General features: G+C 53.2%; 2 protein-coding genes across 6 annotated transcripts in view; one reads left to right on the top strand and one right to left on the bottom strand.

Moving 5' to 3' along the window:
- LOC144174083 (tudor domain-containing protein 3-like) overlaps nucleotides 1-27991 on the top strand; it is a 117538-nt gene that overhangs the window by 51293 nt on the left and 38254 nt on the right. The gene's annotated exons all lie outside the window — the stretch shown is intronic.
- Nucleotides 52-27849, bottom strand: LOC144174081 (uncharacterized). 4 transcript variants are annotated; one of them, XM_077702522.1, is made up of 2 exons: nucleotides 27642-27849; nucleotides 52-5250 (listed from the first exon to the last, which is right to left on the bottom strand). In XM_077702522.1, exons 1-2 carry the CDS (start codon nucleotides 27832-27834, stop codon nucleotides 1967-1969), a joined length of 3477 nt encoding a protein of 1158 aa, XP_077558648.1. In that variant the 5' UTR covers nucleotides 27835-27849; the 3' UTR covers nucleotides 52-1966. The 4 variants fall into 4 exon arrangements, with proteins under 4 accessions (XP_077558648.1, XP_077558650.1, XP_077558651.1 ...); XM_077702524.1 differs by lacking the exon at nucleotides 27642-27849 and adding an exon at nucleotides 23921-24454; XM_077702525.1 differs by lacking the exon at nucleotides 27642-27849 and adding an exon at nucleotides 13601-13619.

Raw genomic sequence — 27991 nt, 5'->3', positions numbered from 1 at the left:
AAAAAATGCTTTCTGACGGCATAATTTTTCAGCACCCCCAAGGTGATGGTATTCATAAAAGTTAGATTTATTGATGAATCATTAAAAAAAACACATAAAATTGTCCCCGAAACAGTTTTTTCGAAAGTCACAATGTCGGGTTGCACATGTTATATTCTGTACATTTTTAAAGCTTTCCCATGAAAAACCATTGCAAAGTCCTGTATCAAAGTACTAATGTTTAAAAGTATGGCGACAAAACTTGTTCAAGTTGATGAAAAAACGGCAATTTTCAAAGCGCCGTATCTCCGGTTTGACATCACTGGGCGCTGCCATCTTGGTGTGGTGAAGGTTGGAAAACATGGCCGGCAGGCAAAGCAGTTGCTTGTGGTTCAGGCTAGTTCGCTCTAGGTCAAGCAGAGCGCTAGTCGAAGATTTCTACCGTGGTTTTGGCTATAGGGGTGGTTAAATTTAGCTGTTTGATCTGTTACGGGGAGTTGCGCCACTCGAAAGACGGAGTTCATCAAAAACAACGTGGTGCCCGCGAATTCGCCTTGTTTTGGCCTTGAGCGTGAGGCGCAGTGTGTGCCTGAAGTGAAATTTCGGACTTATTGCGGTGTTATAAAACGCTGAGTTATTGCTGCCTTTGACAGCGAGCTTACGAGCGGCGGGAATGGAACAGTCGACACTGCAGAAGGGGCGGGGCAGGCTACATCACCGCAAAATGTTGGAGCAGTGTCCGGTAGCGGGACGGGCTGTTATTTCACGGTACTAATAATGATTCATCTATCTGCAGTGAAATTTAATTCCAAAAGGGAGGTTGGTAAACTTACCAACGTTACTCAAATTACGATCGTAGTGAACGTGCATCTTAGGGATTGAAATGAGAAAGCTGGTGGGGTGCGACGACTGTCACCTCGCTTTGTGCAACTTTTGCGGTGGCTCTACACTTGTGCTTAAAGCCGAGTCTGGGATTACACAAATAATAATTTACGCATTCGCATGATAATAAAAAATCTCTTACGATTGCTTAGTTTTTCAATTCGATATTTTCAACGGCACTCCACGCTATCTATGCGTAGAGCCTAAGAGTTTAAAAATGGTTTGTAAACAGGAAGTGCAGTTTGTACCTTGTATACTCTTGTAGAACAAACTTTGTCGAAAGGCTATTTGTCTTATTTACGTTCAAAACTGATTAAAAAGTGCACTCTTCTCCCGGCATGATTTGCCTAAAATTTGATTTTTTAGGCACATAAGGTGACATAATAAATGTCGTTAACTGCTCCAAAATCAAGATTTCGCTGCTCCCAAATCTGATTCAGCTGTCTCACCCCTGATACAGCATTAATATTCACGAGGGCAGGAAGTGAGTGCACCCAAACTTAGCAAGCTAGCATTCAAAACATGCATACTTACAGTTCAAGCATGGCAAGAACGCATGCATTCCCAGCTTGGAAAATGTGTTTACTCAGCACATTTATGCATCACTTTTCTTTTTACAAATGGGGGCCTTAGGCACAGAATGTCAGAATGTCTGAGTATTAAACACTTGTTTACAGCTGCCTGGTGGTGATTAGCGAGTCAACTTTGTACACTGTTTCACATCCCACACAGGCACAATTGCACTATACTCTCTCCTGTGTTGGTTCGTAGCACACTGTTAATACTGTCGTTGGTCGACACAGGACAGGGTGTGTCCATGTAGTTGTCATGCAGAATGGGCACAAACACACCATCAGCACCATCACGAATTGCACTTGCACTTTGATGCACCTCGTACGCGCGACACAGTGCAGACAGTGAGGAAAACAGTCAGAGTCGCAGGAGGAAGTCACGCCATTCACACTTGAGAGGCCTCAGCTTCCACCTCTTCGTTCCCCAGAGAGTGCCGATCTACGCGGAGCGAAGCCAGGAGCGCCAGCTCTCGTTTTGGTCTTCTTGAACCTGAGTGTTCTCACTTTGGCATGTGTCCAAATGAGTGCGTTGTTCACGAGGCTGGCTGCACCTTCGGCTCGAGAGTCCCAAGGCCCCGCAGTGTCTTTCGGGGCGGTGCCGTGACACTAGCCGTCTGGTCCTGGTTGTTGTTTTCGATGCGGACCGACGGCTCGGGCTCGTCCGGCTTGTCCCTCGCCTTCTCCTGCTTCGGGCCGGCCGTGAGGTTGGCGATCTGCTCCTCGACGGTCTTGACCATGGCCGTGTTTGGTCGGCTCCTCATGGCCAGCTTGTTTGTGGGCGGGGCCTGCTTGCGGTGGGGCATGGCGTACTTGAGCTTCTCCCAGAACCAGCGCTCACCCCAGATCAGGTATGTCTTGGTGGTGAGCAGGAACTTGAGCTCCTTGTCGAGGGCCTCCTTCGGGGGCAGCTCGCCGCGGACGATTACAATGAGCCGGTCCACCCGGTCTTCGAGCATCTGGTAGTAGGCGGTGTGGAACTCCACCTGGAACCAGACGCTCTCCAGGAAGTCCTTGGACACAACCAGGATGGTGCGGCGGCTGTTCTGCACGGAGTTGACGATGTTCCAGCTGATGTTGTAGCCGGGCAGCCAGTCTCGCTCGTGGATGCACAGCTTGAACTTCTCCTCGTTGCTCTCGAGGCTGTTGAGCAGCGCCATGGCGATGTCGCGGTCGGCACTGCTGTAGGACACAAAGGCGTCATAGGTCTTGTCCTCGTCCAGGTCTTCCTCACTGAACACGCACACAAACACATTGTGGAAGTGTATGTAGACGTAGGCGATGATGGTCTGCCGGTTCCGGTAGTACAGGATCAACACCACCACGAGAAGCACGGCAAGCACCACACAGATCACCGACACCGCTGCCAGCTGCCGCTTCTGCGCACTGTAGTCTGTCGGGCAGTAGACTGAATCTGGTATCTCGTTGATGTAGGAGAGCTGTGAGGTGTCGTTGAACTGCACTTTCTCTCCGCACGCGATGTCCAAGTAGTCTTCTATCATGTACACATGGCCGCGGAGCCACACCTTGAAGGGGAAGGTGGAGCAGTCGCAGACCCACGGGTTGCCACTCATTGACAGCCGGAGAGTGGCAGAGCTGTTGGCGAATGTGGCCATGAGCTCGGGCGTCAAGTAGCCGAGGCTGTTGTTGGCGAGCGAGAGGTACTGCAGTCGTCGCGGGAATCTTTTGGCATCGATGGCTTTTATGGCGTTGCCGTCGAGATAAACCCTGGTCAGGTTGTCCCATCGAGGCAAGCCAAGGTCTTCGATGCTTGAAATTCGGTTGTTTTGCAAGTGTAGGACGTTTGTGTTTGGTGGCGAAACTGTGGGGATGCTGGTCAGGTTGCCCTCTCTGCAGTCCATGTGCGTGCTGTGGTCTTTGCGGCGGAAGAAGCATTTGCACCCATCTGGACAATTTTCCTTGATTGTACATATCAGCTGGTTTGTGTCGACATCCAGGAGCCTCTTTCCACGTAAAGGTATTGGGCTTGTGCATGTGTAGGAGGCGGAGTTTTTAAACAGGGCTATGTCTTTCTGGTTGTTCTCTGATAAGTATTTGACAAAATCGAACAGTTGACAGTTGCAGTCAAAGGGGTTTCCATCCAAGTGGTAGTAATGCTCAGAGGCTGCGTCAATGTTGTAGGTTTTTTCTTTAGTCTCATACTTCTTGAGTATCTCGAGGTCTGTGACCTGGACAGCCTCGATTTTGTTGAAACGTAGAGAGATATCCGTGCTGGCAGATATGAGACTCGGCACTCGCAGGTAGCTGATGTTATTGTAATCGAGATTAAGTTTCTCTAACGTCAGGTAAATGTCCCAGTTGACGTCCGGAAACTTGATGATGTTGTTTCTTGATAAGTCGATGCGTTTGAGTTTCTTGTTGAAACCAAAAGGAGCGTTCCCTTCGATTACCACGAGCTTGTTTTTGCCCAGCCTGAGGTCTTCTAGCTTCTGCAACCTTTGAAAAGTATCCTGCTCAATACTCTCTATGAAGTTATACTCGAAGCTAAGCACCTTCAGGCTGATGAGGTTATCAAAAGCACCCGCCTTCAGTGTGACAAAGTTGTTGCGGAAGAAAATTAGCGTCTCCAGCACATACTGCTTTTCAAAAACCGTTAAGGGCAGTTCAGTAAGGTCGTTATAGCTCATGTCCAAGTTTATCAATTTTGTATTCTCTCTAAACAGGTTTGCGGGCAGCGATGTAAGCCGGTTGTTGACCATGCGGATGTTCTTCATGTTGGCCGCATAGGCAAAGAACTTTTCTGGGATGCTGGTGAAATTGCAGTCCATAAGAGTGATGTTCTCCAGCCTGTTCAGGCCCATGAGGAGCTGTTCGGGTGGAGATCCCATCTTGTTGAGCACGCTAAGGTTCAGATCTCCCAGCTGCCGGTTGTTCTTGAAGAGCGTGTGGGGCAATGTGGTGAACGGATTGCCGCCCAGCTTGAGATTCTCAATGGCCGTGAGGCCCGCGAAGTCCCTCTCGGTGACATTCGTCAGGCTGTTGAGCAGTAGGTCGAGATTCTTCACAGATGTCAGGTTCGCAAAGAGCCCTTCTGGGAGCTCGGTAAGGTTGTTCTTGTAGAGATAGATGCTGATGAGTTTGTCGAGGCCCCGGAACTGACTAGAATGCAGACTCTGCAGCGCGTTGCTGCCCAGCTGGATGCTGGTGATGTTCTTGAGTGGCCAGAAGACCTTCTCTGGGAGGCTCTCGATGCCGTTGTTGTTGATCTCGAGGCTCACCAAGGTGGTGAGGTTTTCAAACGCGTCCTCTGGCACAAATTTGAGCGCCTTGCTCCCGCTGACCGTGAGCCTCTTGAGCTGGCCAAGGCCACCGAAGAGCCGCGCATCGAGCGTGTCCCCCAGCTGGCAGCTGGTGAGCTGCAGCGAGGTCACCTTCAGCCCCTCAAGCACCTCGGCGAAGGAGCCGTTGGGCGCGGGGCAGTAGCTGAAGGAGAAGCGCTCCACCTCCTTCACGCCAAAGTTTCTGAACAGCGCCGGCTGGTAGGGCGCCCCTGCATCGCACTGGACACGGATGATGTCGTTGATGGCATACTCGATGATGAAGGCCTGCTGCGCCTTGGAGACCTGGCTGTTGTAGCAGACCAGGTGCCAGCCGCCCAACCCGTCAGAGCCGAAGCGCGCGTCGCAGTCGCACGCGTAGCCCGGCACACGCGGCACATTGTCGCAGGGCCGACCGTGCACGCAGTCCAGCGGCAACGAGAGGAAGAGAGGCAGCCAGGCGGCCAGAGCTCTGACCACGGCCGGGAACAGGGCGCGCGGCACTCCCGTTCGATGTCGGCCATGACGCATGCTGGGGCCACCTGCACCCCAGTTGAAAAAAGAAACAATGGGTATTGGTTAATAAAAGCACAAAGAGTGACATAAAGGCAACAGATCTGAACTGCACTATCTCCCTCATTCAAGAGTTCTTAGAAGAAGAAGGTGGTGTGCTGATATGGCAAGGACCCGTGTTGTATAAGTGGCGTAATAATCCGAGGAACAAGCAGCAGTCAGTTTCATCCGCTAGATCTTTAGAAAAAAGAATTGTCACCAGAATCCTTTTTTTGATTGCATGCAAGATCTAGAAATGCGTGCCAACTTAGGGTAATCAGGGAACACCATTCCTTTTTGTTTCTAATGATTTCAAAGCACATGAAGATTCGTTACCGGGCACCCACTATGCAACGGCTCATAGCCCATTGGAGAAATTCTGAGTTTTGTCTGTCTGATGTTTATTTTAATGAGCTAGCCCTGATTTTTTTAAAACAGACAACCGCTATTGTGCAAAACAGGCAAGGTGTTGGTGTCTCTGCATGTATGTCACAATTCAAAAAGGGAAGTATGTTACAGTTTAAAGAAATGCGAGAGGGACATCTTTTAAGTGAACCCAACTCGGAACTCTCTGCTAGGTAAAGCTTCGACCCAAAGGCCGAACAGGACTGTCGTAACCATCACCATCTCACACTTTGCATTTGTTATTTAAAACACTAGCGGCATACGGAATTCATGGCCAACTTGAATTCCTTGCAAGATAAGGCATACATCATCCCACTGCACAGTTGTGCAGTTTAGTGATGTCACTGTGAATCGATTGTAGTTCTGGATTTAAGGCATTTTTGGGATGCCTAATACGTGCCCGTCTCACAGAAAATTACTTCTTTTTGGTTTGAGCCTCAATTTCAAAAGCACGCGCATGGACATATGAGGTAGCCATAGCGGAAGGTAGCTTGGCATAGATAACTCTCCATAATTTGCATTCACTGTACTCTGTGACAAATTTGAGGGAAGTGTAAAAAATACTCTGTGACAAATTTGAGGGAAGAGTAAAAAACAGACATATTTTGAAAAAGAAAACAGCTTGCACTGCTGCAATAGTAGCAACAGCTTGCATTGCGCAAATAGTGGTCCGCTACCAGGCATGTTGTTTCTTTTGTGATGACATAAGAACTATGAAGAAAGGCTGGAGCCCTTATGCACATACAACTGCAAAAACACGTCCTGTAAATTGGTAATGTTTTATGGGTTTGAACTGCGAGGATTCGCGCAAAACATTGCGGCTGTACAAATTTCAAAGTTACTGCATGGAGAGCATATGTAAATACACTTTATCTCGTACTGTCTTCTCCTCTGACTTGTGCCGCTTCTCGCGCATCCCGAGAACGGCGACAAAACATGATTACCGCGTCACGCGCAAGATTGTGGAGAATCCCGCCGTACTTGACATTAAGGTGGCGAGCATCGCTGATAGCACCAAGTTCCATGCGAGCCCACGTTTCCGTTATTATAGAATTGCTGACCTTTGGAAATTGGTGCGATCCCCCAGCCGGACGGCCACATCCGGGAGCCGAGTCCCTTCGCAGCGCTCGGTAGCCGCGGTCCGTGCGCTCACTCGCGCAGCGAAGTCGCAGCGCGACCCAAGGACGTCCGCAACTGGAGCCCTTCTTGGCCATTCGCGTGACCCCCGGCAGTTCGCGGTAGTGCCATTTCAACCCTCCGCGTCTAACTTATCGGAAAAATCTTTTCGGTGGGAATCCCACGTCGCTGGAAACCAAACTCCGAGCCATCTGTGCCGTGCAATCTGGGGCGGAGCGGCGGGACCAGCAGAGGAGGATGTCCGAGTGGTCCCTCTCCTCACGCACGCCGCGGTCGTTAGCGTTGCTGCCGGACTGATTACCACTGGCCACAGAACGACTTCCGCAGGACGCACCCGGAGGGAAAAGGGGACCCGAGAAATTCCGTGGCAGCGCCGATTCCGGCGGGCCGCGTACGCCCTCCGATGATGAACTGGCGCCGACGGGGAAACTGGCGCTGTCCGACCGCGAGAACATGGTCGTGAGATTGGGCGCGCCCTTGGACGGCGGCACCGCCACGGCCATTTCGGGCGCCCTGCCAACGTGTTCCGCGTAGTACGAGGCGGCCGATTGCGGCTGTTGCCTGAAAGGCTGCTTTCGGTAGCGTCCCTGGCGTGCGTGGTTGTGTCTGCCCGCGTCAACAAAGGGTGCCACCTCCGCGGGGATCGAGCGCACCGGCGGGGCACGCGGACTGCGAGCTTGCGTGGTCGTGCCAAGCGTGGCCCGGGAGAGTGCACGCTGCGATGGCAGCAAAAAACGAGACAGCGTCTTTTGGGCTTCGTTTCCAGCGTAACCCACCGGTGAAGTGCTGCCGCCAAAACGCATTAGAAAAGAAGAACGGGGAGGGTGGGCTTCGATGCACAGTTCGACCACCCAAACCCAAAGCACACGCAGAGGACCGCGCTTTTCTCATTCTATGGGTACAGGCTTTTAAAAAAACGCGTCGCTGCAGGTGATTAAAAACGTGTCAGTCGGCGTGATATGCGTATTGACATTGTGAATGCGTCAGTATTACCTCCCGTTAATCCGTGCAACTTCAGTACTGTTGCAAATTTTCGATGCGCGGACGTGACTATCCGACATTCGGCGTTTGCCTTTAGCGCTACTCAGCGTTACAGCAGTTGCCTGTCATACGCCTCAAGCGTTACGTCCTTTAAGTTTGTCGACGATGAGGCCTTGCTTAACTGACGTGACCGACCGGCTTCAGCGCATGTATCTGCCCACGTGCCGACGCGCGCCGTCAAGCTGCCAGTCTCAGCATTTCGTGCGGTTGGGAAATTCTACCGGCGAAGTCCGACCTCGGTAGGCAATGTGCGTGAAGCAGCCGAGCGTTTTTTCTAGCGTCCGAATGAATAGTTGCGGTAGCGTGAGGCAGCTTTCTGAGATTGTGCCTGAACGCGTTCGAATTCTTTCTGTGCTGAAATCTGAATGGCCTTTAGCAGGTCGACGCTTGTGGCCACAACACGTTCTGCCGCTGCGGTTGGATCACCTCGTTTCATCACTTGCCGTTGTCAGCGCTTGTGGCCAAAACACGTTCTGCCGCTGCGGTGGCATTTCAGCTGCGGTGGCAAGAAATGGGTCTGAACTTGAAAGTGTGGACGTTTTCTCGCTGTGTATCGAGTTTCAGCGTGATAACATTTTTATCTCTAGCTTATCCCGAGTTTCTTTCTGGTTTCGAGTTTCGTGTGGCCGCGCCAGAAGTTCAGCTGGACCGTAAACGGATAACAAGCGTCGTGTCGCTTGCGAGCGGCGCACAGACGCAGATTGTGGTTCGGCACGTGCGGATTCACGGCCATTTTGCAAAAAGAAAAAAAAAAAAAAAAGAAAGTAACCCCTAGCGACCTTACGCGCTTTTGACTCTTCGCGATAGGCGACTTGGCCCCGGTCCAGTATTGTTGACCACCGAGCATTCCGCCAAAGACCTACCTACGACTTGAACGTGTTTTTCATTCCCCGTGGGAGCATGAATCCGAGTAGACGAAAGGATTTCGAGGGCAGCTGGTCAAAAAGCTTTGCATGCGTGCTCAACACGTTCAGGCGGTTCGCACAAAGCCTCGCACGTGGCGTCGGCGGAGCTCGTGTGAGTGTCGACCTCTTGCCGTGAGCTCCTCGGTTTTTCGAGGGCGTTCGTACGCTGGCACTTATCTCGTCGCGGGTGCGCATCGAGGGCCTCCTACCGAGGATGACTGCGACATTTGATCGGGGGGGCCCCTCTACGTGATTTTACGCTGGCGTCGGGAACGAAGAAGCCCTCGAAAACAGAACCGGCGTGAAGGGGGCGGCATCATCCGAGATCCGGGTCAGCGAGACCTCTTCCGAGTCGTCGTCTCGCGCGTCCCCGCGGGGCACCACTTCAAGGAGGTGTGATGGACCAGATGCGCCGGGCCCGCTTTCTGGGGCGCCCGATAGACTGGCGGCCTTATTTTCTCGTCCCACCGTCAAGAAAACAAAGGGTGCTTATAGGGGCCGAAGAAGAAGCGGAGGACGGGAAGCCGTACACGCGAGCGCTACCGTGGGCTCGTGCCGCCTGTTGACTTGGCCGTCGTCGGCTAACCCAGTGACCTGCGCGGAGCACGATTTCGCGGACGCTGGGGCGGCGTCGCCGTTGGGAAGGCCGGAGGAATGCGGCGGGTGGGTTCGCACGTACCCGCGCGATGGTCTTCGCGTGCGTGTCGAGCGTCGCTTGCTTGCTTTCTTTCTCTTCTCGGCAAGGCTTAGTTTTTTCCTCTTAGCGCGTATGACGTCTTTCGTCGAGCCGCTTCTCTAACCCTTGGGACTGCGCTTGACAAGGGCCTCAAAGGTCGTCGAGAGGAATTATACAACGCCCCGTTCCCAGCGGCACAACCGTTGCGTCCTTGTCTTACGCAACGGCGCTTCGTTTGTTGCGTGTAAAACAAACACGGGTTGACTGTGGGAATGCAGGGAATGTCGACGTTACTGCAGGACCTGCCAACTGCGACCGCAATTAATGTGCGAGAAGGCGCAGCTGCCCTTACGTGTTCTCTCTTCAGCCTTGGTGTGCGCACCGCGGCGTGTCACGCGGGTTGAGTCACTGTGCCAGCGGGCAGGATGCGTGCACAGTCGGCGGCAGCGCTTAGATGCGTGCCCCTCGTGCTCTGTCGGCGTGCACGCATGACCGAGCATCTTGCAGCAGCGGTGTCGTGGCCCGTTAAGCGTTACTAGGACGTGCCACCAAGGTGTCACCAGCCTGCTTGCTCGCCTAAGGGGACCGTGTAAACAAAATACGAGTTTTGTTCCTTCGAGAGTGACTAGGGCCAGTTGGTTCGTGATTTTCGAAACGAAAACCAGTGGTAAAAGGTGCTGCGCAAGGCAACCAACAGAAGAGTGTTTTCTCCCAATAACAAGGATGTAAACTTTATCACGAGCCTCCTGCGATTTTTCTTTCGAATAAAAACGTCCTTCGGGCTGGAACTTCGCTGAATGAGTTAGCAAAGTCTTGATCTCCCTAATTAAACGAGGATGTCTTCATGGTCCCTTCAACGGCCGTTCGTTAACGAACAAACCTCGCTGACGAGGGCCCGTACTAGAGCGTGCATGGATCAACAGCGAAGCAAAACCGCGGACGAACACAACGAAAGTGTGAGTCGTTCGAAGACTACCTTTATGCCAGCCTTGCTTGTTCCGTCGGTGAAACGCCCGTCTATAACAGCGGTTTCAACTTCCTGTGTTCGAGGTTTCGGCGCACAAGAGGTGGTCAAAATTAATCCGGAGCCCCCCACTACGGCGCGCCTCATCGCCTGCGTAGCGTCGCTGGGTTAAATCCTACAATCAATCAACGGATTTCAACTGACGTTACTCCAGAAAACTGTCGAAACAAACTCCTTCGAGGTTCTTCGAGACAAAAGGGGTGGGCTCAAACTACAGTACGCCGCAGTAGTTTTCTTTAGATCCCGCTCGGGCGAGGCAGGACAAGTCTGCAAGTACGCAGGCTATGTCAAACGTTTAACCGACTGTACCTAGGCTAGCCCCTGTGCGCGGACCGAAAGGAAGAGAGCGCGACGCGACAGGATCGTTCGTCCCTAGAAGCCGTCCCTGCTTGTGGTGTCGTCGCACCCGCTTGTTGCTAGCCTCTCGTCTCGGTTTAAGAGAAAGAAGCACGGCAGGGATTTCCAGACGTCGCGGAGAAAGGAGCTCTTGCTCGCAGGGCTAAGCAGGTGACACAATTTGCTATTCCGCGGAGATTGCTTGTCTCCCGTTCTGCTGGGCCTGGCAGCGTCGTTAGGGCTTTGTCTCATCCCCGCACCGGCTTTCCCCCGCGCTTGCGCAAGCGTGTCCAATTAGCACGTTAAGAGCTTCAACGGCCGCGTTCTATCGCGACGTGCTTTGGACGCCTTGCCCGTGGGAAAATCTGTGAGAGCGCGATTTAGGAGAGGGTCGGAAAAGGATGCGGATGGAGAGACCGGATGAGAGTGGTTCCTCCTCCGAGCGCGATGGAGGTTAGGACATAAAACGTCTTAAAAGCTTAAAATCCCGATGTGTACCGCATGCCCGTCACTACACGGCGCAGACAGCGCACAGCGAGGAGGAAGTAGGGAAGCAGGAGACATGCTGCTCACGCTATGTCTGCTGTTGATCATCTCCTTTTTGTCTCTTCATTTCGTTTTTCAAGCGACAACCGGCTTTAGTGCCAACGAAGCAATCGGCCGTAAAGTGGCGCTGGCGTAGTTCACTGGAAAAGTTTCCCGCCAAAGTCCAGTTCCCAAGTGCGCGCACGGTAGACCACTGAAGGGAATGAACACCTGACTAACAACAAAACTCGAACATATGGAAAGGGTGTGGACTTGAATGCGCAAAATTTACCTAGAGGCAGGGACCCCCCCCCCCCCCCCCCAGAAGGACTTGGACACCCCCCAAAAAGATTCCACAACCACAAGCACCCTGCCTAGGGATTTATACAACACCCCCCCCCCCCCCCAAAAAAAAAAAAAAAAATCGAAATTCTGCATAAACCCCTGCCTAGAGGAAGTGGCTTCACTGGAGCACATTTGTGATGCGTGGTGACCGCACTTGCTAGTTTCTGGACCAGTCATTATATTTGAAGTCAATGCAGCGAAATGCTGAGATTCGCGCGTTGACGGTCAAATTTTCGTGCTGAGTCAAACTCCCGCTGTTTACCATCGGTGCCATCTTATTCTTTTCCTCACAAGCTTTTATTTAACATGGAGATACATTTGCTACTTCCTTTCTGGCGTTCGAGTCGATTGCATTCCTTCGTCTGCGTTCGAAGTCATTTTCTCCAACTCTTACGTGACGTGGGACCTTTTGCTAAAGCCGGAGCAATGGCCAGACCGGTGAACCTTTGAGCGGCGAGATCGGCGCGAGCCGTTCGAGCGGAACTCGATCGCCGCCGCCGTCGTGACTGCCGCGTTTGAGCTACCGCGTGCTGGCGATGTGACGGACGAGGCGTGTCGGTCGGCCAGACAACTCTTGGCTCTGCTTTCTTTACCTTCGGCCGCGGCGGCTGCCGGAAAAAAAGGATACCGGAACTGAGAGGAAGCGGAAGCTGTTTCGCAACCGTGAGCAGCGTTCCCGTGTTCCGCGTGGGCGGAAAGACGGAAGTGTTTCTTGGTTCCGATTGGTTTGGTGTCGCCACCCTTATCTTAATGGCTAATGCTTTGACGCTTCCTCGTGCGCAGCCGTGCTCGCAAAAACGCAAAAAAAAAAAAAGAAGATAGAGGAAGAACTCTGGCATTAAATGGCCTGTTAAGCAGCGAAATAAACGAACGGCCGCCGTTTTATTGTCTAACGGGCGTAATTTTCTAAGCAGCAGCAGCAGCAGCAACAGCAGCAGCCGAGCTCAAGACGTCGCCGCCAAGATTCTTTTTATCCTCGAAGGGAAGAGAAGCACGTGGTGTCCGTGAACTTGCCCGACATGAAGAGCGGCTCTTGGACGCCATCCAAGCGTCCGCATTGTCCCTGTCTCGGACGAGACGCCGCTGTGCAGACAAAGTGCTGCTGCGAGAGTTATGTCACGTGGCACGCGCGCACTACACCGCTTCGCTGGAAAATGGCGCTCGGTCATCTCTCTTCCTTTTTAAAAATCCATGTAATCTACGGCGGCCGCTTTTCTGATCGAAGCGAAAAGCAAAAACGCCCGTGTGAACGAGATTTCGGCGCAAGTTAAAGATCCCTCTCAGGTGGTCAAAATGAATCCTGAGCCCTCCACTACGGCGCTCCTCATCGCCTGCGTTGCGTCGGCGCGTTAAACCCTACAATCAATCAATCAATTAATCCATGCTCTTATTGTCGTCACGCTATTGGCTGATTTCGTGGACATGTGGCGTTTGATGGAAACTTGACCACTCACATTGGCGCAGCCGTCCCAGGTCGGTTGCCCGGCGATAGTATTACTACGGCTGGTTTTTTTTTTTTTTTTTCTTATTGTTGTTAGTCGGCCCCTGGACGTGGTTTGCTGTTCGAAATTGGCCGTTTTGAGGCGAACAAACTAATAAAACAGCCGATTCATGGACGCTATCCCCAACGCCGGTTCGCTTCTTGCCCAAAACCGAAACTTAGCCATGAAATGACGAGTTTCTTGCCAGAAGGAACGATCACGCCGGTAACGAGAAGAAGCGGGGCAAAAAAATTGCCCGCATGTCTGTTTCCTTCACTGCAAATGTCGCCGTATAATGCGGTAGTGTGTCACAAAACGAAATGTTTCTAACCGCGTGGTTCAATCGGAATTGCTTGTGTGGTTGGCGTTTTAGGGTACCGGAGTTATGACTGAAGCGCGCTCAGCTTCGCGGGTGATTTTGAGAACAGCCGTCGAACGCGAACAAAAACGAGTATATCGACGCACCTGTTCGAGCTGGGATCAATACAGCGGCGCTGCCCACCCTGGTTCCGGCGCTCCGACTTTTGTGGACGTGCAGTTAAAAAATTTATCGCTGATTGCGAACACTCCGCGTTGCCGCCGCTTATCTGCACACGACTTTGACCGCCAAAAGGTCGACGCCTCTGCGTGTACAACAGCCAGTCCGCGCTGAGTCAAAACCGGCGTGTCTTATCGCAACTCTGCGACGTATTTGCCCTGTTTGCAGTGCGAATTCCGCTACACGCGATAAGTCGGTGTTTGGCCGTGAAGAGCCGTAAAATCGTTAATCTCGCGGTGCGTGCAGATGTAGTGGTCAACTTCCGTGGTTTTGTCAACGAAAAGAAGCTACATAGCAAAAGCTTGGGTTTTGTGCCATCCTGCATGCAGTATATTTTCCGATGGAAATAATGTGAAGTAGGGTGAAGGATGTTAGGCAACTTAAGGCACAGTGCTGTAAACTAAGCGTTACATGTCGTCAGTGGGTCACCAGCAGCGACAGTTTTGGTGCCTTGCTTTTCAAAAGCCCTCCCGAGCGAAGCTAATGTTATCAGAGAGTTTTAGCTTAGCGTGTTACGTACCGTTCCCGTTTTACCGGGATTCGACTGCGCGTGCGCGCGGGCCTGGCACGACAGGCCACCCCTCACTAGAACGAATGCGCGGGGACGGCGAGGCGGGCCGCCCGTCACCGAACTAAGCCACCTTACCGGAATGAATGCGCACACGCCCAGTCGGGTCCCGGTGTAATGGAAACCTTGCGGCAACACGCTAAGCTAAAGCTCTTATATTCTAGCGTACAGGCAGGGGACCACCCACTCAAGCACGTGAGAGAATGTGGAAACTGCAGGGTGTGCGAATTTTGTGTCATGTTGTGATTGTCGAAAGGCATTACGTATGCAGTTTACCCTCGTTATGAGCGGCGCTTCATTAAAAGCGGATACTATTTGCTCTGCTTGCAGTGATGTTGGGATCGCGAAAAACTTCGACTAAACCGATAATTGGAATAAAGCGATATGTACGAACTAGTACGAGCTTATCAATCCTGTGGCGAACCACGCACCTATTAGACAGTTGCTGCTCACTGCTCGCATTCGTGGGAAAAAAAGTGAAAAAGAAAAAGCCTCGGTCGCAGTTACGAACCTTGTTGATTTTCTGCGAGATTGCATGGGTGGAGTTGGTGCGCCTTCCATCGAAGGCGAAGTGTACAATAAACGTCAAGGCTGGTGCGCGCGGTAGCCCGTGGGAATCGGCGTCGAATGTCCCGTCTGAATGGCGCCGCAGCTTTCTCTTTTCTAAGTCCCCTAGGGGCCTCACTCTTTTCTCCGTTGCCACCAGAAAATGTATTGCTTGTTTCGCAATTCTGGGGGCGAAATCTCGGTCGTGCAACGGTGGTGAGGCGATGATCTTGAGAAAGCGATCTGCGCGGTGCCTAGTTGTACCGATCTGCGCGGTGCCGATCCGTAGGTGCCGAGTTGACGACCCATTTGCAACGTGTCGCGAGCGTCGAAGCAGCTCGTTATCTTGGGTGCATTTGCGTACGGTTCCCCTTCCGTATTGAACTGGGGCCGTCTCAGAGCTCGTAAGAACGTAAACGAAGTTTGAGTGCGTTTTTTTCATCCGCCTACTTCGAAGTCAACTGCGCCAGTGTTGAAGGCAAGAGAAAAGAATTAGTGTCGATCTACAGTATAATGTTATCTGAGGCGGCATGTTTATTACTAGTTTCTTGCCACAAGAAGGCTAACCACGTCCGTCGACGGCAGGCGGTCGTGTCGAGACCAACATCGTGTTATCTTGGATTCTTTGAGAAATTTTCTCTTCACCTCGCCGCCGGCCTGTACAAATTGGGACGTTTTCTTTTTCTGGGTAGCGGACCGCTACGAGCGCTCGTCAGAAAACGCGCCAGAAATGCGCGCATGATGGGCCGAAGACGTGTCAGATTGAAATCGGTAAGGGACGATGTGACATACACTAAGTGTGTGTGATGGGTCTGCCACCGGGATCAACGAGGACGACGGGAACGTACGCCGAGTGGAGCACTTACCCTAGTGCGGAGTTGGGCCCACCTAACGGTACGTTCCTGGCGCCCGGGAACACGGCTCGGCCGTCGCATTTTGCAACTGGGCGAGAGAAAAGAAAACGCGACCGCGCGCGGCGGAGTGTTGACGCAGTTGTCTCCGCGTGTGTGACCAGTCGACGCCGGTGTGTTTGCTCCTGCGCCGGCCGGTGTGCTTTCTTTATGGCCTCGTCGGCCGGGATCATCGACTCGGCGGAAGAGAGAAATGAGCGCGTAACGGCTCTTCCTTCCGTGTCACTGCGTGCGGAATGCCCATCCGATTCGCTCGCATCCGAGTCCTGGGCGCGATGTGTCGCTGTTCCCTCTTTCTTTGCGCTGGGCGGTGTCGCACTGCAGTCCCGTCACGCGGCGGCGGAGGCTGCCTTTCTCCTCGGCGGCTCGTTTCACGCCGGCGCAACAATAATAGGCCGCGACCTAGAAAAGAAAGCATCTCTCCCGGGCTCACTTCCGCCACCACTGCGCTCGCCGCGCGCGTCGCGCTGCCCAAGTTGGGCCGCTCGAGTACGTGCGCGCCTTCTTCGGTGAGCCCGTCCGAACTAACCCATGGGCACGCAGTTCTTGATCGCGTGCCGGACACGGTCCGCCGCGGTCGCCCGACCAACAGGAACCGGTTGCAGAAATTGCAACTACAAGTGCGCCTGCGTCCGCAGACGAGAAATTGTTTGCTCCATATATGGGGCTCACTGTAACCCCTCGTAAGCTTTGAGCGGCCGCTCCCCTCCTTGGTATCACTGTCTGGTACTGGCCGGCCGTTTTGTGTTCCCCTCAAGTAGAGCAGCCAGCGTTGTGTAGGCGGGGCACCCTTTCAAATAAAACGGCAAGGACGACGAAAGCGGTGGACGCAGCTGTCGATCATCGGTCTGATAAAGTAGCGCGTGTCCTACGTGGCCGTGCAAGGAATGCTCGACACACCAAGCGTACCCTCGGGGCACCTGCGTCCGCCGCCCTTTTCTCTCTTGTTTCTTTCGCTGCGAGCGCGGCGGCTATGTGCGATTCTGAGCTAGCTGCACACTTTTGAGTCTCCCTTTGCCGCTTTTCGTGCACGGGGCGCGAAGCCCACTGCCCTCGTTTTAGACGGAGCCAGTTGTTTAACCCGCCTCTTTCATCTTCGTTCACACATCAGTGCGTCGATCGGAATGCATTGTACCGAAACGGCAACAGGAGCGCCCGTTTTTGCTATGCTGGCGGGGCCGGTTCTGGGGCATTGCGGGTCCGGACCGATACGTGATACGAATGGCTGACTGGCGGGAACGTGAAGCTTATAATATAAGCCCGTCCAGAGGTTCGAAACTTTTATAAGAAACCACTGCTTATAACTATGTCTGGTTGTACTGTGCATGTCCGAGTCCCACTTTAATATAGCGAACATCCAAGTCATCCTCGTTGTTTTGGTTGTGAGGTTAACGCTTGGGTTGCCAACTTACTGGCGGAGTGACCACATGTGAACGTCAGTAAAGCTTGATGGGGGTAGTTGGTAACGGTACATGTTTCAGTCACTATACAGTTGGCATCGGCACCGTGACGAAACGAGACCAACACAGTAACGCGCATCATAATTCGTAAATTTCAGCGTTCTCCGTTTAAACATGCACTTGTGAATCATGTTGGGCATTAACTTACCGCGATTCTAGAAACCTCTGGCTCCAAGTTGTTTAGGATTTATTGTCTAATTATTGTCCCCTATTGTAACGACGTGATCGTGTGTTGTGACATGAATATGTAAGCCGTGCCTTGGGGATCAAAACCCAGTAGCGCAAATCCGAGTGACGTCCGGCTCATGGCGGGTGGCCAGTTCGGCTTCGGTCCTCCGTTGTGTTCCCGGTGGCCGCCACTGCAACGGGTCGGTGAACGCCGGGCCGCCAGAAGTGCACATCCCGTACGCGGAAATCGCCCGTCGTCCGATCCTTCGGCGCGATTTCTGCGCTCGGCTGCCGAGGCAACAACGCGTGCTGCGTGGGGAAGAAGGGGGCATTGTGGCTGGGCCGGCACGAATCGCGGGACGACGCAGCGTGGACATCGTGACCCCGATGTCTTTCCTGAGAAGATGACCGAAGCGGCGTGACGACAATGGTCTTCCCCGCTCTCGTCCGCCGCGGCTGCCGTTCGCTCCCCTCCCCTTTAAAGTATAGGGGCGTATGCAATCTGCTGAGCGCGATATGGGCGAGACATTGCGCCGTCCTGTAGACGAGGCCTTCGTCAAAATATACCCTCCCCCCCACCCTCCGCTTTGAGGTTTCCAGCGATCCACCGTCTGGCTCGTACGACCCACTTTTTCGAGCTGGCTGTCCGCTTGTGCGAACGAACTTGTCAGGCAGGGCGGCGCTGTCCGAGAACCGCGCGTTGTGGGCCGTTGTCTGCGTTGAGGGACGTTATATACGGCAAGGGACTCGTGGGGAATGCTAGGGTCTGCTCACAGGTGTATTTGCTTGTTGCGCAGGGGTGTCTTCAATCTTATGAGATTGCTGGCGGTGCAAACGGCTGCACTTGACACGTTTTCGTGAGTAGCATCTGCTGCGTGTGGAGTTTAGAAAGATTAATTTCCTTTTTTTTTTTGCTTTTCAATTCGTGTGATTGTAATCGCACTGTGTTAGGTCTTTTTATGGCGGACGTCGTGTCTGGTGTCTCGCGCGTAGACAGTATTGGATTATCCTTTGATGTGCTACTGAGTTACTTATTAAAAATGCACAGTGTGCCCGTGTGTTTGCCCCTGTATCCCTTACGTGGCTTTTTTTTTTCTTTTCATCTTTCGAGCTTTCGAAAAGCAGAGGTTTCTCGCGACTGTCCATCAATGATGGCTTGGACGCTGATGCACGGCCAGTGGTTTTTCCCGAAAGTGCCATCAGTTTTCCCGCAAGCCGTCCTTGTAATGTTTCCCGAATTGCGTAGCCGCATTGCTCCAAAATTCGCAAGTGCCTGTAATCGTGCGCCATACACAGGTAGGTAGGTGTGCGCGATTTGAACTTGTAACAACACCATAACTGAATGTTTTTAATCTTTCCAAAGGGTATCACTATCAGACGCAGAAGTGACTACTACCGTGCATTGCTATCACATTTTTTCATCGGCGGTGCTTCGCGTCAACAGTGCTGTTGAACGCCGTTTTAGCGGCTGCGACCTCCGCTTCTTCCAATCTCCAGAGGGAGTGACGCGCATCCAGAGGCTTGTTTTGCTCAGCGGAGCGTCCAAGGACAGACGGGTTACAGAAAGCCGTCTCCGAGCGACGCACACCAACGCGCTTGTCTTTTGCTCAGCGCAGCTCCCTGATTTACAGCGAGGAAGGCGCCGCCACTCGCACGTGCACGTATGCGACGACGAACGCGCGCCCGCCAGACATGTCTGCACGGACGCAGAAGTCTGATGTCAGCTGTTTAGTCAGCTCCAAACGGGGGAGCAGGCGTCTTGCGACGGTTGCCGAGTTCGACGCAGGTTACTTATACCGCGTCCACTGACCGTTGTTCCTTTCCTTGGTTAGACTACACGCATGCGCAGAGTCAACCAATCGCGGTCGCTGCAACGACGGGCATTATCGGGGACACTGCGGTCGCTGTCAACGGCACCGCGGTGCGATGTGAGCACGTGTCGCGTACCGGTTTGAAAGGCGATAAGAGCTCTTGTGGGAGGAATTCTCGGTCGATTCTCTGGGATAGCCCGCAATGAAGTCGTCACAAGAAACGTCACTCGTTTTTCTCAAGTATTGCGTTACGTCACGCACTGACCGAGCGAGTGGTGAAACTTCCAGCGGCCCACCGAGAAATGATGAATCAAGATGGACCACAGTTTGGCACGACGCCGCCGCATGGCTTGAGCACGCTTTCTTCATTTGAGGTGCGCGCCATCTATCTGCCCTTACTTCGATCTAATCCAGCGCGTAGCGTGAGCCATTTGACCGGTGTTGAGGGGGAGTCGCGTGTTCACAGTCCTATGGTACTCACTACTTTATGAACCACGAGATTAAAAACCATCGTGCACCTATGCGAAAAGTTTTGCAGATGCATGAAAATTCCCCAAACGGCCTATTTTGCTTATTTTTGGAAATAAGTCACTTCTGTACTTTTAAATAGTGAAATAAAGCTCTCGCTTGCTAAACAGCTAGCCCCATCTGGTGAAAACTAGAGAAACCAAAATGTGTTTCTTGTTTACTTTTTATTTCAGTAAAAAAATCGCGCACTTCTCAGTAAAGCAAACTGGGCCGTTAGGAACATTTTCATGTATCTCTAAAACTCTGTGTATGGGTGGTAAGGTGTGTTCCCCTTAAATCCCACCGATGACGTTTTTTTTTTTTATTCGGTGAAGGCATCGAGTGCCCGATGTGCAATTGTTCAGGCACGGGAAGATCGTGAGTGGCGTAAAAGCACGTCCACAATTCAACTTGACCCTCACGGCCTTTGAAGTAACGGTAGCTTGCTCCGCTGTGGCTTCGACGACGGTGCGATACATAGACTTGCGTTATCGCGAAGTGACCTTAATGCGCCGACCTATTTGAAACTATGGCAGAATCACACTGTCTTGCGAGATAAGAATGTCTTGCCCTCTGCCGAAAACCGGTCCGGGACCTTCTTGGATTCCCGCTCTTCGCGTCTATCTTAGTGCGCGGTGTAGTTTCTTTTCGCGTGTTCTTCACGGCTGTGTGGACCCTGTTTTGGTTGTGTAGAAGATACTGTCCACAGCCAACTGAAGCACGTCTGTGTTTAGACTTATTAGTTGCGGTACGGTGGTTGTGAGCCGGGGGGATGCGATCCGTTGCGTACGCTGACACGGGATGCGTTTCGTGCGCGGGGTCTTCTGCGCGCTGGTCATGGTGTACTGCCCCGGTGCTTCGCGTGCCCCGTCAAAATGAATGGGCCGTACGTACGCTCCGCAATTGTATTTCATCGGTGATAGTGCTTTGCGTGTGTCTTCTGTTTCTGCCTTGAGTGGCCTGCGCCGTGTTGACCGTTCCTTTCAGCTCTGCGCGTCCGGTTGCAGGCTTGTTGGGTGGCCGAGATTGTCCGTGCGCGTCTTTGCCGGGTGGTCGGGTTATTAAGCCGCAGTGGTTGCGTAAGTTGTGAGACTGAACGAGACGATTTCACATAACATATGCCATTGCACGGACGCAGGCAAACCAGGTACCAAGGAGCGGGAATGAGACAAGGACCAGAGATAACGCAGGATTAACACCCACAACCATAGTTGTTTGTTGGCGCATACTTTTCTTCCCTTGTATCGGTCGGTGAATTTCTAAAGCTCCTAACATGAGCGAAAGTTCTGCGAAAATAATCCCGGGCCATCTCCACCAACGTGAAACCTGGGGAGGGGTGAAGTACGCAGTGTATCCTTGGTAAAAATCTTTTGTCTTTGAAGCACGAAGCTTTCTAGCGCGAGGCGTAAACGAGTGTCCACGGTGTTTTAGTACCTTGACTACATGAGACGACGTTACGACGACGACATGAGACGGCAACAGTCCGAGCCCCCAAGGGGCTTCACCCCTGAAAGAAAGCGACCACCGGTGTTTGCATAACAGGTAAAGCGCTAACGGCGAAAGTGGAGCTTGCAGTTTGTGCCAAAAAACACGTTTCTATTGCATACCCCCATTCGTGCTAGTGGTATTTGCTCCGATGATTACTCGTTCGTCCTTGTTTCGCGAGCGGGGGAAATGAAAGGAAGGGGGAGTGTCGGTGCGCGGCTAGCGGTGGCTGTGATGTCATGCTGAACCTGCCGCCATTGTCTGCCGTGCCCTCGCTGTACGCGCACCTAGCGGTGTCACGCGCCGTCGTGACACCGTCGCCGCATCTTCCGCCCCCCTTGCGCGTTTCGCCTAATTTGCTCGCGCGCATCGCGGTTCCGTTTCTTGCGAGGCGAATCACGGCCGGCCTCCGAAATCAACCGTGCTCAAGCACGGAGCGGCAAGACCTTGTTCCGCGTTTCCGTCCCCAGATCACTGGGCGCATCATGCGTTCAGCGGCTGCAGGGGCAAGTATTTTGTGAACAATCGTCGCCAGAGCGAGTCGGCCAGGAGGGTGTGGAGATATAAAAACTTGTCCTGCGCCCTTCACTTCTTCGGCGCTGCTCAAGGACGAGGGGTCTTTTTGGCGCGTTGAACGGAGTGTTCCTCAAGGGGCGGGTCGAGTGGAATTCAGCCGCTTGGCTCTGGTCTTTCCGCGACCAAAGTCTTCCTCCATGTTGATGTCTTTCACGCTCTGCGGGAAACCCTGTGGTACGAATCGCAAGAATCGAAGAAAAAAAAAATCGAATACATGTGTGAAATGAACCCGGGAGTGCGCTTCCGGGCGTGAGTCGTGTTTTCACGTAGCTTACGTGCCGGCGCTTTTAATTTATGACCTTTGGCTACGTCGTGCGCACATTATAGCCCGCGTCAAGACTATTAGATGTCAGCCAGGAGCGTTCGCTCACTATTCTGTTCTTTTCGTCCTCTAGTTCGTAGGGCCTGTAGTTCTTACGTGGAACATACGCGAAACGTTGCCACAAGGGCATTTAGTTTGCTAGGTTAGCCAGCTGCTTTTATGGCGAAAGGTGTGTGGGCCCAGCTAGCCGGACTTGAGCTAGCCTGGGAAGGCGGACAGCGGAGACGCTATGCGTTACTCTTGTGCGTTAGCAGGGATGATAGCATGCAGGAAAGAAATGCTTGGATGATAGCCTCTATGGGGACAGCGTGCGCGGAAACGTCGTGGTCGAATTTTTCGAGAAGGCGGGTTGCGGCTTCTGGAGAGGACGCTGCAGTCTGTCCGGGCATTTCCTTGTGAATGCTCGAGCAATTGATTATTCGCGCGACTGCAGAGGCGAAAATAGAGCACTGCCTTACCACGCGCCCCAGAAAAAAAGGTAGACGCGCACACGCGTGACAGAAGGGAGACTTAGCAGGGCCATGGGCATCGGCAGCAGTATACCCTTGGCCATAGATAGGTGCCCGTAGCATTCTTTTTTGAGGTTGTAGAAGACGGCAAGCCGTTGGCCCAAACCAGCATTGCATCAGAGGGCTGCAGCGAGATGTTCCTAAGCCGAAAATTCTACAAATAATCGAAGATTGTGCGCGCCTCTAGCTCCCATCGAAACGAGCGCATGGTTCTTCAACTTGTGTTCTTTTCAAAGGCGGATCGTAACTCCTTCTCTGCATGACCCTACTGAGGCGCACCCTTTGTGGCTCCCGAACGACTTCTCATGGATCTCGCCCTTTGTGTCATCGGATTATCCGAGGCTGTTTTCGCCACTTCTACGCTGTGTGCGTGTGATTCTGTGAGCGTAATCAGACCTTACGTGTTCAAGTGAACGCTGTAAGTGCTGTCAGCAAGCTTTGTTTATTTAAACCACATTCCCCTGCTCTTGCTCCCATATCCCACGCAAGGCCCCTTGCTAAAGTCACCCATTCCATTCCGCATGAATGTCTTCAATTTCAGAGAGAATGGAAAGCCAGTTTGCTTTAGGCGCTATTGAAGTGAGGTCATGCTTTCAAAAGGTTAGGTGTCGACGCTGCTTTCGCTTCAGCGCCCACAACTGTCACGCGCGTTGACGCGTCACTTCGGTGTGTCGAAGCGCGTGTCGTGAACTCGATGAGGCCGTCGAGAGAGAACTGGGGCCGCCTACCCGCGGCCGCGTGCCCACGTGCGCCCGAGTCGCCGTGTCAGCAGTTTCGGCCAACTCGCTGAGAATGCGCTTACTCCTGTGATAGCGGGGCCGTCTGCTAGACGTGTGGGAAGCCGCGCTCGCTAACGTCGTGGCCCAGAAAAGGATGGAATGCTCGTGCTGCATTCAAGGGCTCCGTGGACGCGCTTTTTTTCTATCTCACTCTGTCTATTACGCCTCTGTAACGAGCATTTCGCAGCAGCGCAGCAGGTCGCCACCACAATGACAGCCGACGGGAAAGAAAGCGAAGTTGGCGCGCTATTCAACACGGCGTCGCATGCGTGAAGCGGCCTTGCTGGTCTGTTGAGCAACGCTCAGACGGAGTTTGCGCCCTCCTCGCCTCTACCCTTCGGGCCCTTGCGAACCCTTCCTGAGCGTGTGAGCGCGACTTTCGCTAGTGACACTTGTGCGGCACTTCGTTACACGAGCTTCGCGCTGGTCCCACGCCTCGTAAAGTCGCGGCGCGGCTGTGACGTCACTGTGGTTCCGCGGCGCTTAATCGCGCAACGTCAAGACGAAAAACTAACATCGGCAGTAGTGGGGAATTACACCGTGGACTTTAATGGGGTAGCCATGGAGGTCGGCGGCTCGCCTTGCTGTGTTGGGGTTGAGCTTACCGTGTTGCGTGAAGCGAGCGATCCTTGCTCAATGGTACTCCAGAAGGCGGTTCGCTAGCCGGACACAGCAGCGGTCGCAGCGCGAGGCACTGCGGCACATCCTCGCGTCGCTTTCGTCGATTGCACCGCGCTGCCGCACGTCAGCGCACCAGTGGGCAGACACTTGCGGCGATACCCCGCGGACACATGGGGGGTCGTTGTCGTCGGCTCGGCGTTAATCCCCGTGGGTCGCGTCGCACGCCGCGCCGCTGTGCTCACTCTGGCGCGCTCCGGTGTCCGGGATGAGCCGTTCGTCGCGAACTGCGGCCAAACAGTGGAGGGGATTTGGAGACGGTGGGATTAGCCGGATCCTTTCTCGCGCAAGGAGAAGGCCTCTGCCAATGACGCCCCGCGAGCTCCGGCGGGGGTTCGGGAGCTGCGTCCTTGCGCGGCCCTAGCGCAGCGCTTTGTGGAATGGCGCTCGAACTGGTTGGGCCGGTTCTCCGCGTCGTCGTTGCCGGAGGAGAGGAGGTTCGCGCTTGGCTGCGCCGCCACCGCCCGAACCTTTGGTGGGTAAAGAGCGTCGGGGTTGTGCCCGTTTTCTTCTTGTGCGCTTTCCAGCGTGCGTCACGCGTTCCAGTTAAAAGTCCCGAGGCTTCACGGGCGCCGCCGCTGGTCAGCGTCTCGGGACGTCGCCGTACCGCGCGGTACTACGCGGACGTCCGCCCACTGAGCGACCCGAGAACCCTCCGGGGCACCGCTGTTCGTGTGTCGTTAGCCGCACTGACTGGCGAGTCCTTGACGAAGGGGCGTTACCACACATACATGCTTGCATCTCGGGATGCGTCTAGGTGTGTTTAGGGTGCATTGCTAGCCTCGTGTAGCGTCTAGCGTCGGGTGAGCTCGTACCGGAAGAGTTCGCGCCCACAACGCACGATGCGAGCGACTCACACCCGCTTCGTTTACTTCACTTCAAAGGGCATTTATTCTGGTCAGGGTGTCTTCCGATACGGGTATTTTCAGGAACGGTATAAAAAGGTGGGGGAATTTTCACACACGGGAAATAAAAATCACGGAAAATAACAATTTTGCTTCTAGTTAGCGAAAAACATACGCTGCCGGTGGCGGGCTTGACCTTAAAATGGGGGCGGGCTTCACCTTAAAATGCTCAAGATAGGAAAATCTAATTCTAAAAGGGGATTCGTGGCACCCAATTTCAAAATTGGGTGCCACGTCCTGTGCGATAGTTTCGTTTTGTAAGCGGAGCTGGTCGCAATTTCACTGAGCCGCCGTCGCAGATACGCACATTCGCGTTGCCTTCGACAGCGCTGTCTCCCCTTGTCGCCATCGTAAGCGAAATTTTATACTCATCGGAGCGACGTGCGAGAGCATCGCCTCCTGAAAATACCGGAGGCGATGGCGAGAGCGCCGGCGCCACGTTATCGCGTGGGCGTCGAAGCTGGAGTCGTCTGATCTCATCACGACGGTACATCTTTCTATGCTGATCGTTCTCGGTTACCCTGATGCGTTGCCTTTCTTTTGTTGTTGCAGTAATATATGATGCTTTGATTTGCATTTACTCGCTCCCTGTCGCTGAACGGAACCTTTAGTCGGTTCCCCTTTTAATCCGCTCCTCTTACGCCTATCCCGCAGAGGCAGTTTCTTTCGCAGCCGCGCTTACAGCGGAGTTGCTGAGCCGCTTCACTTTTCGACAACACTATATTCGTTTCACCGTTTCGGCTTGGCCCTTTCGTAGTAAACGCGCTTGAGGGAAAGCTCCCGACATCGTGACTGCCCTTGCGTTGCGGAAAAGTGGTGGACGGCGCTCTATTCTTGAGGGACATAGTTAAACAAGAAATAAGAAGCTAGGTAAAGCCGGCGGGTGCACGAATCGCACTGGCGGTTAGCAATTCTGAACGAGGCTCTTCGGGTCTGTCGGCCACCCGCTTCAGAGTGTGGCATACGGGGCAGAGTGCCGAGCGAGGAAACCGTGGTCGGGTTCGCTGGCTGTTGCTTTCGAATATTGCTTTTTTTTTTTCTCTCTAAATCACTCGAGCCCGCCTGGTTTCCCCCCCATGAAGGAAAGCGGCGAGCTTTACAATGGTGGGTCAAGTAAAACAAGACGAAACAGGCGAGGTTGTGGTGGTACATGCGAACGTCGCACGTTTCCCCTACAGTACTCAAGCAGGGCGAAAATGGCGCGGCGTTTTTCTTCTGCGAAGATCGAGTGATCGATGGCACGCGGATACGGTGGGTCGCTAGCATTCGGCATGACTCCGGCGCATTCCTACCACACATGATTGCTGCCAATAATGCCACAATGATCAGTTGAGCTAGTTGAGCTCGCAAACGTCTGTTCGATTCCTGGCCGATGGGAATCGAAGCCGCAATCTCGTCCCGGCTCAGACGCGCTAGGGAAGTGCTGGATGACCCGTCACATATGCGGTTTAGATCACCAACCATAGTGTCCGCATGGGAACCGTGGTGGGAGGAGCGGGAGAAACTGCTTAGATGGAACGGTGTCTCGCTCCTTAATTAATCTGCTCCTTGGTGAAGAGCACGTCATGATGGCGATGAACGGTGACGTACGTGCGCACTTATACGCTTCCCGTGAGGAACAATGGTCTGGTCGGTACACTTTGCGGAGTGCACTTCTCCGCTATTCTGGAAGGTGGTGGTCATCGGGCTGCCCTGTCCGAACTTGTCTGTCCCTGATAGCTTTGTCAGATGTGAGCAAGAATTGGCTGTACTGCGAGGACTCCTCCTTCCTCTCATCTACAGTCTGCAAACCATGGACGCGAGCAAGGTTCGTAGGAGGGAAGAAAGCGCTTCACCAGCCTTCGAGGCTCTTTGGCCTCCTCTGGTACGCTATCATGGAGGAGGTACGGGGGGCGAGCGAGAAAAATTGGCGTATGAAGGTCAGCACCTTTCCGTACTTGAAGTAATTTATAGATAACCTTTGCATTACTCTGGGGTATCTACCCCAGCATGGTTCTTTCGTGCGAGGATGTATACCTCAAAAATACTCGCAGTATACCCAGGGGGAAGCGGTCAACGCCGGAGGCAACATTAAATGGTCTCTGCAACACTTACGATATACGCTTTCCCTCTTTCCTTCGCGTCTGGAAGCGCTGCGAAAGCTAGTTATCGCCAGCGCGGAACGGCACGGCGTGAGTTGCTCGTCGCAGCAGATACGCCTTTCGTTTCTGCTTTGCTTTTTCGGCTTCCTTTTTAAAGTGGCTGTCGAGTGCGTTCATTGCTGCAACGGAAGGAAAGCCGGCCAATAGCCGCTACACCTCTCAAATGACGTAATTTGAGCACTCAAAGAACGCCAAGACCGGGAAAGAGAGAAAATTTTCTTGAGCACGTTTCAAAGTCATCTGATGGGCATGGAGCAGTAATCCTTGGCTGCGGTACTTTGTGGCCCCGTATTCTAAGCACTGGATGTGTTGGTTGACTACATTCTGCAAGCATTTAGGATTTATCAATAAGTTGAAAAAAAGTGTTGCAGCTGCTCTTTGAATGCAGTAAACCCTGGTTATTTCAGAGCGGATTTATTCGAAGTTTTTCTTGGTTCCGACTGCAGGTCGTGCGGAGCCAAGCCTCCGCTTTTAATCGCTTGTTACAACTTACAAAGCTCCGACGTCTTTCTTCGTCGGTTATCTGATTTACTCAAATCAATAAAATTGAACCAATACAACAATTACTTAAACCAGTAACTTCAGCTGGCACTGAAACTCACAGAACCGCTTGAGGTCGTCCTTGAGCTTTCTTCCTCCGAAGTTGTCTGGACACGCAGCAGGACGGGATGGGTTCACTGCTCCCGCGTTGACGACGGTGACCGCGCGCCTGGTTGGTTTGCCAGAATGTTGCAGTGCGGTGAACGGGCGCGCCGTTCTTTCTAGCCCACTTTCTTCTGTCGCCGTGCGCGACATTCCCCGCGAACCCGCTTGCGCGCTTCGGGGACGCCCGCTCTTCCGCGTGTTTTCCGTGATCGCATCGGCCTCGCCGCGCGCGTATGGTGGAAATCTCGGCCGATGCCGGGGGTATTCGTGAGTGCGGGCATCATCGGACGGACGACGCGCGACACGA

This window comes from Haemaphysalis longicornis, unplaced genomic scaffold, assembly GCF_048455015.1.
Source record: "Haemaphysalis longicornis isolate Haplotype H1 unplaced genomic scaffold, Haemaphysalis longicornis Haplotype H1 scaffold_3, whole genome shotgun sequence".
Taxonomy (NCBI): Eukaryota; Metazoa; Arthropoda; class Arachnida; order Ixodida; family Ixodidae; genus Haemaphysalis; species Haemaphysalis longicornis.
Note: the sequence above shows the minus strand (reverse complement) of the source record. Positions and strands in the feature narration are given on the sequence as shown.

Coding starts and splice junctions, on each gene's coding strand:
- LOC144174081 (XM_077702522.1), bottom strand. CDS start 27,834: ATGTCGCGCACGGCGACAGAAGAAAGTGGGCTAGAAAGAACGGCGCGC. Junction 5,251..27,641: donor GGACGACCTCAAGCGGTTCT/GTGAGTTTCAGT, acceptor ACTGGGGTGCAG/GTGGCCCCAGCATGCGTCAT.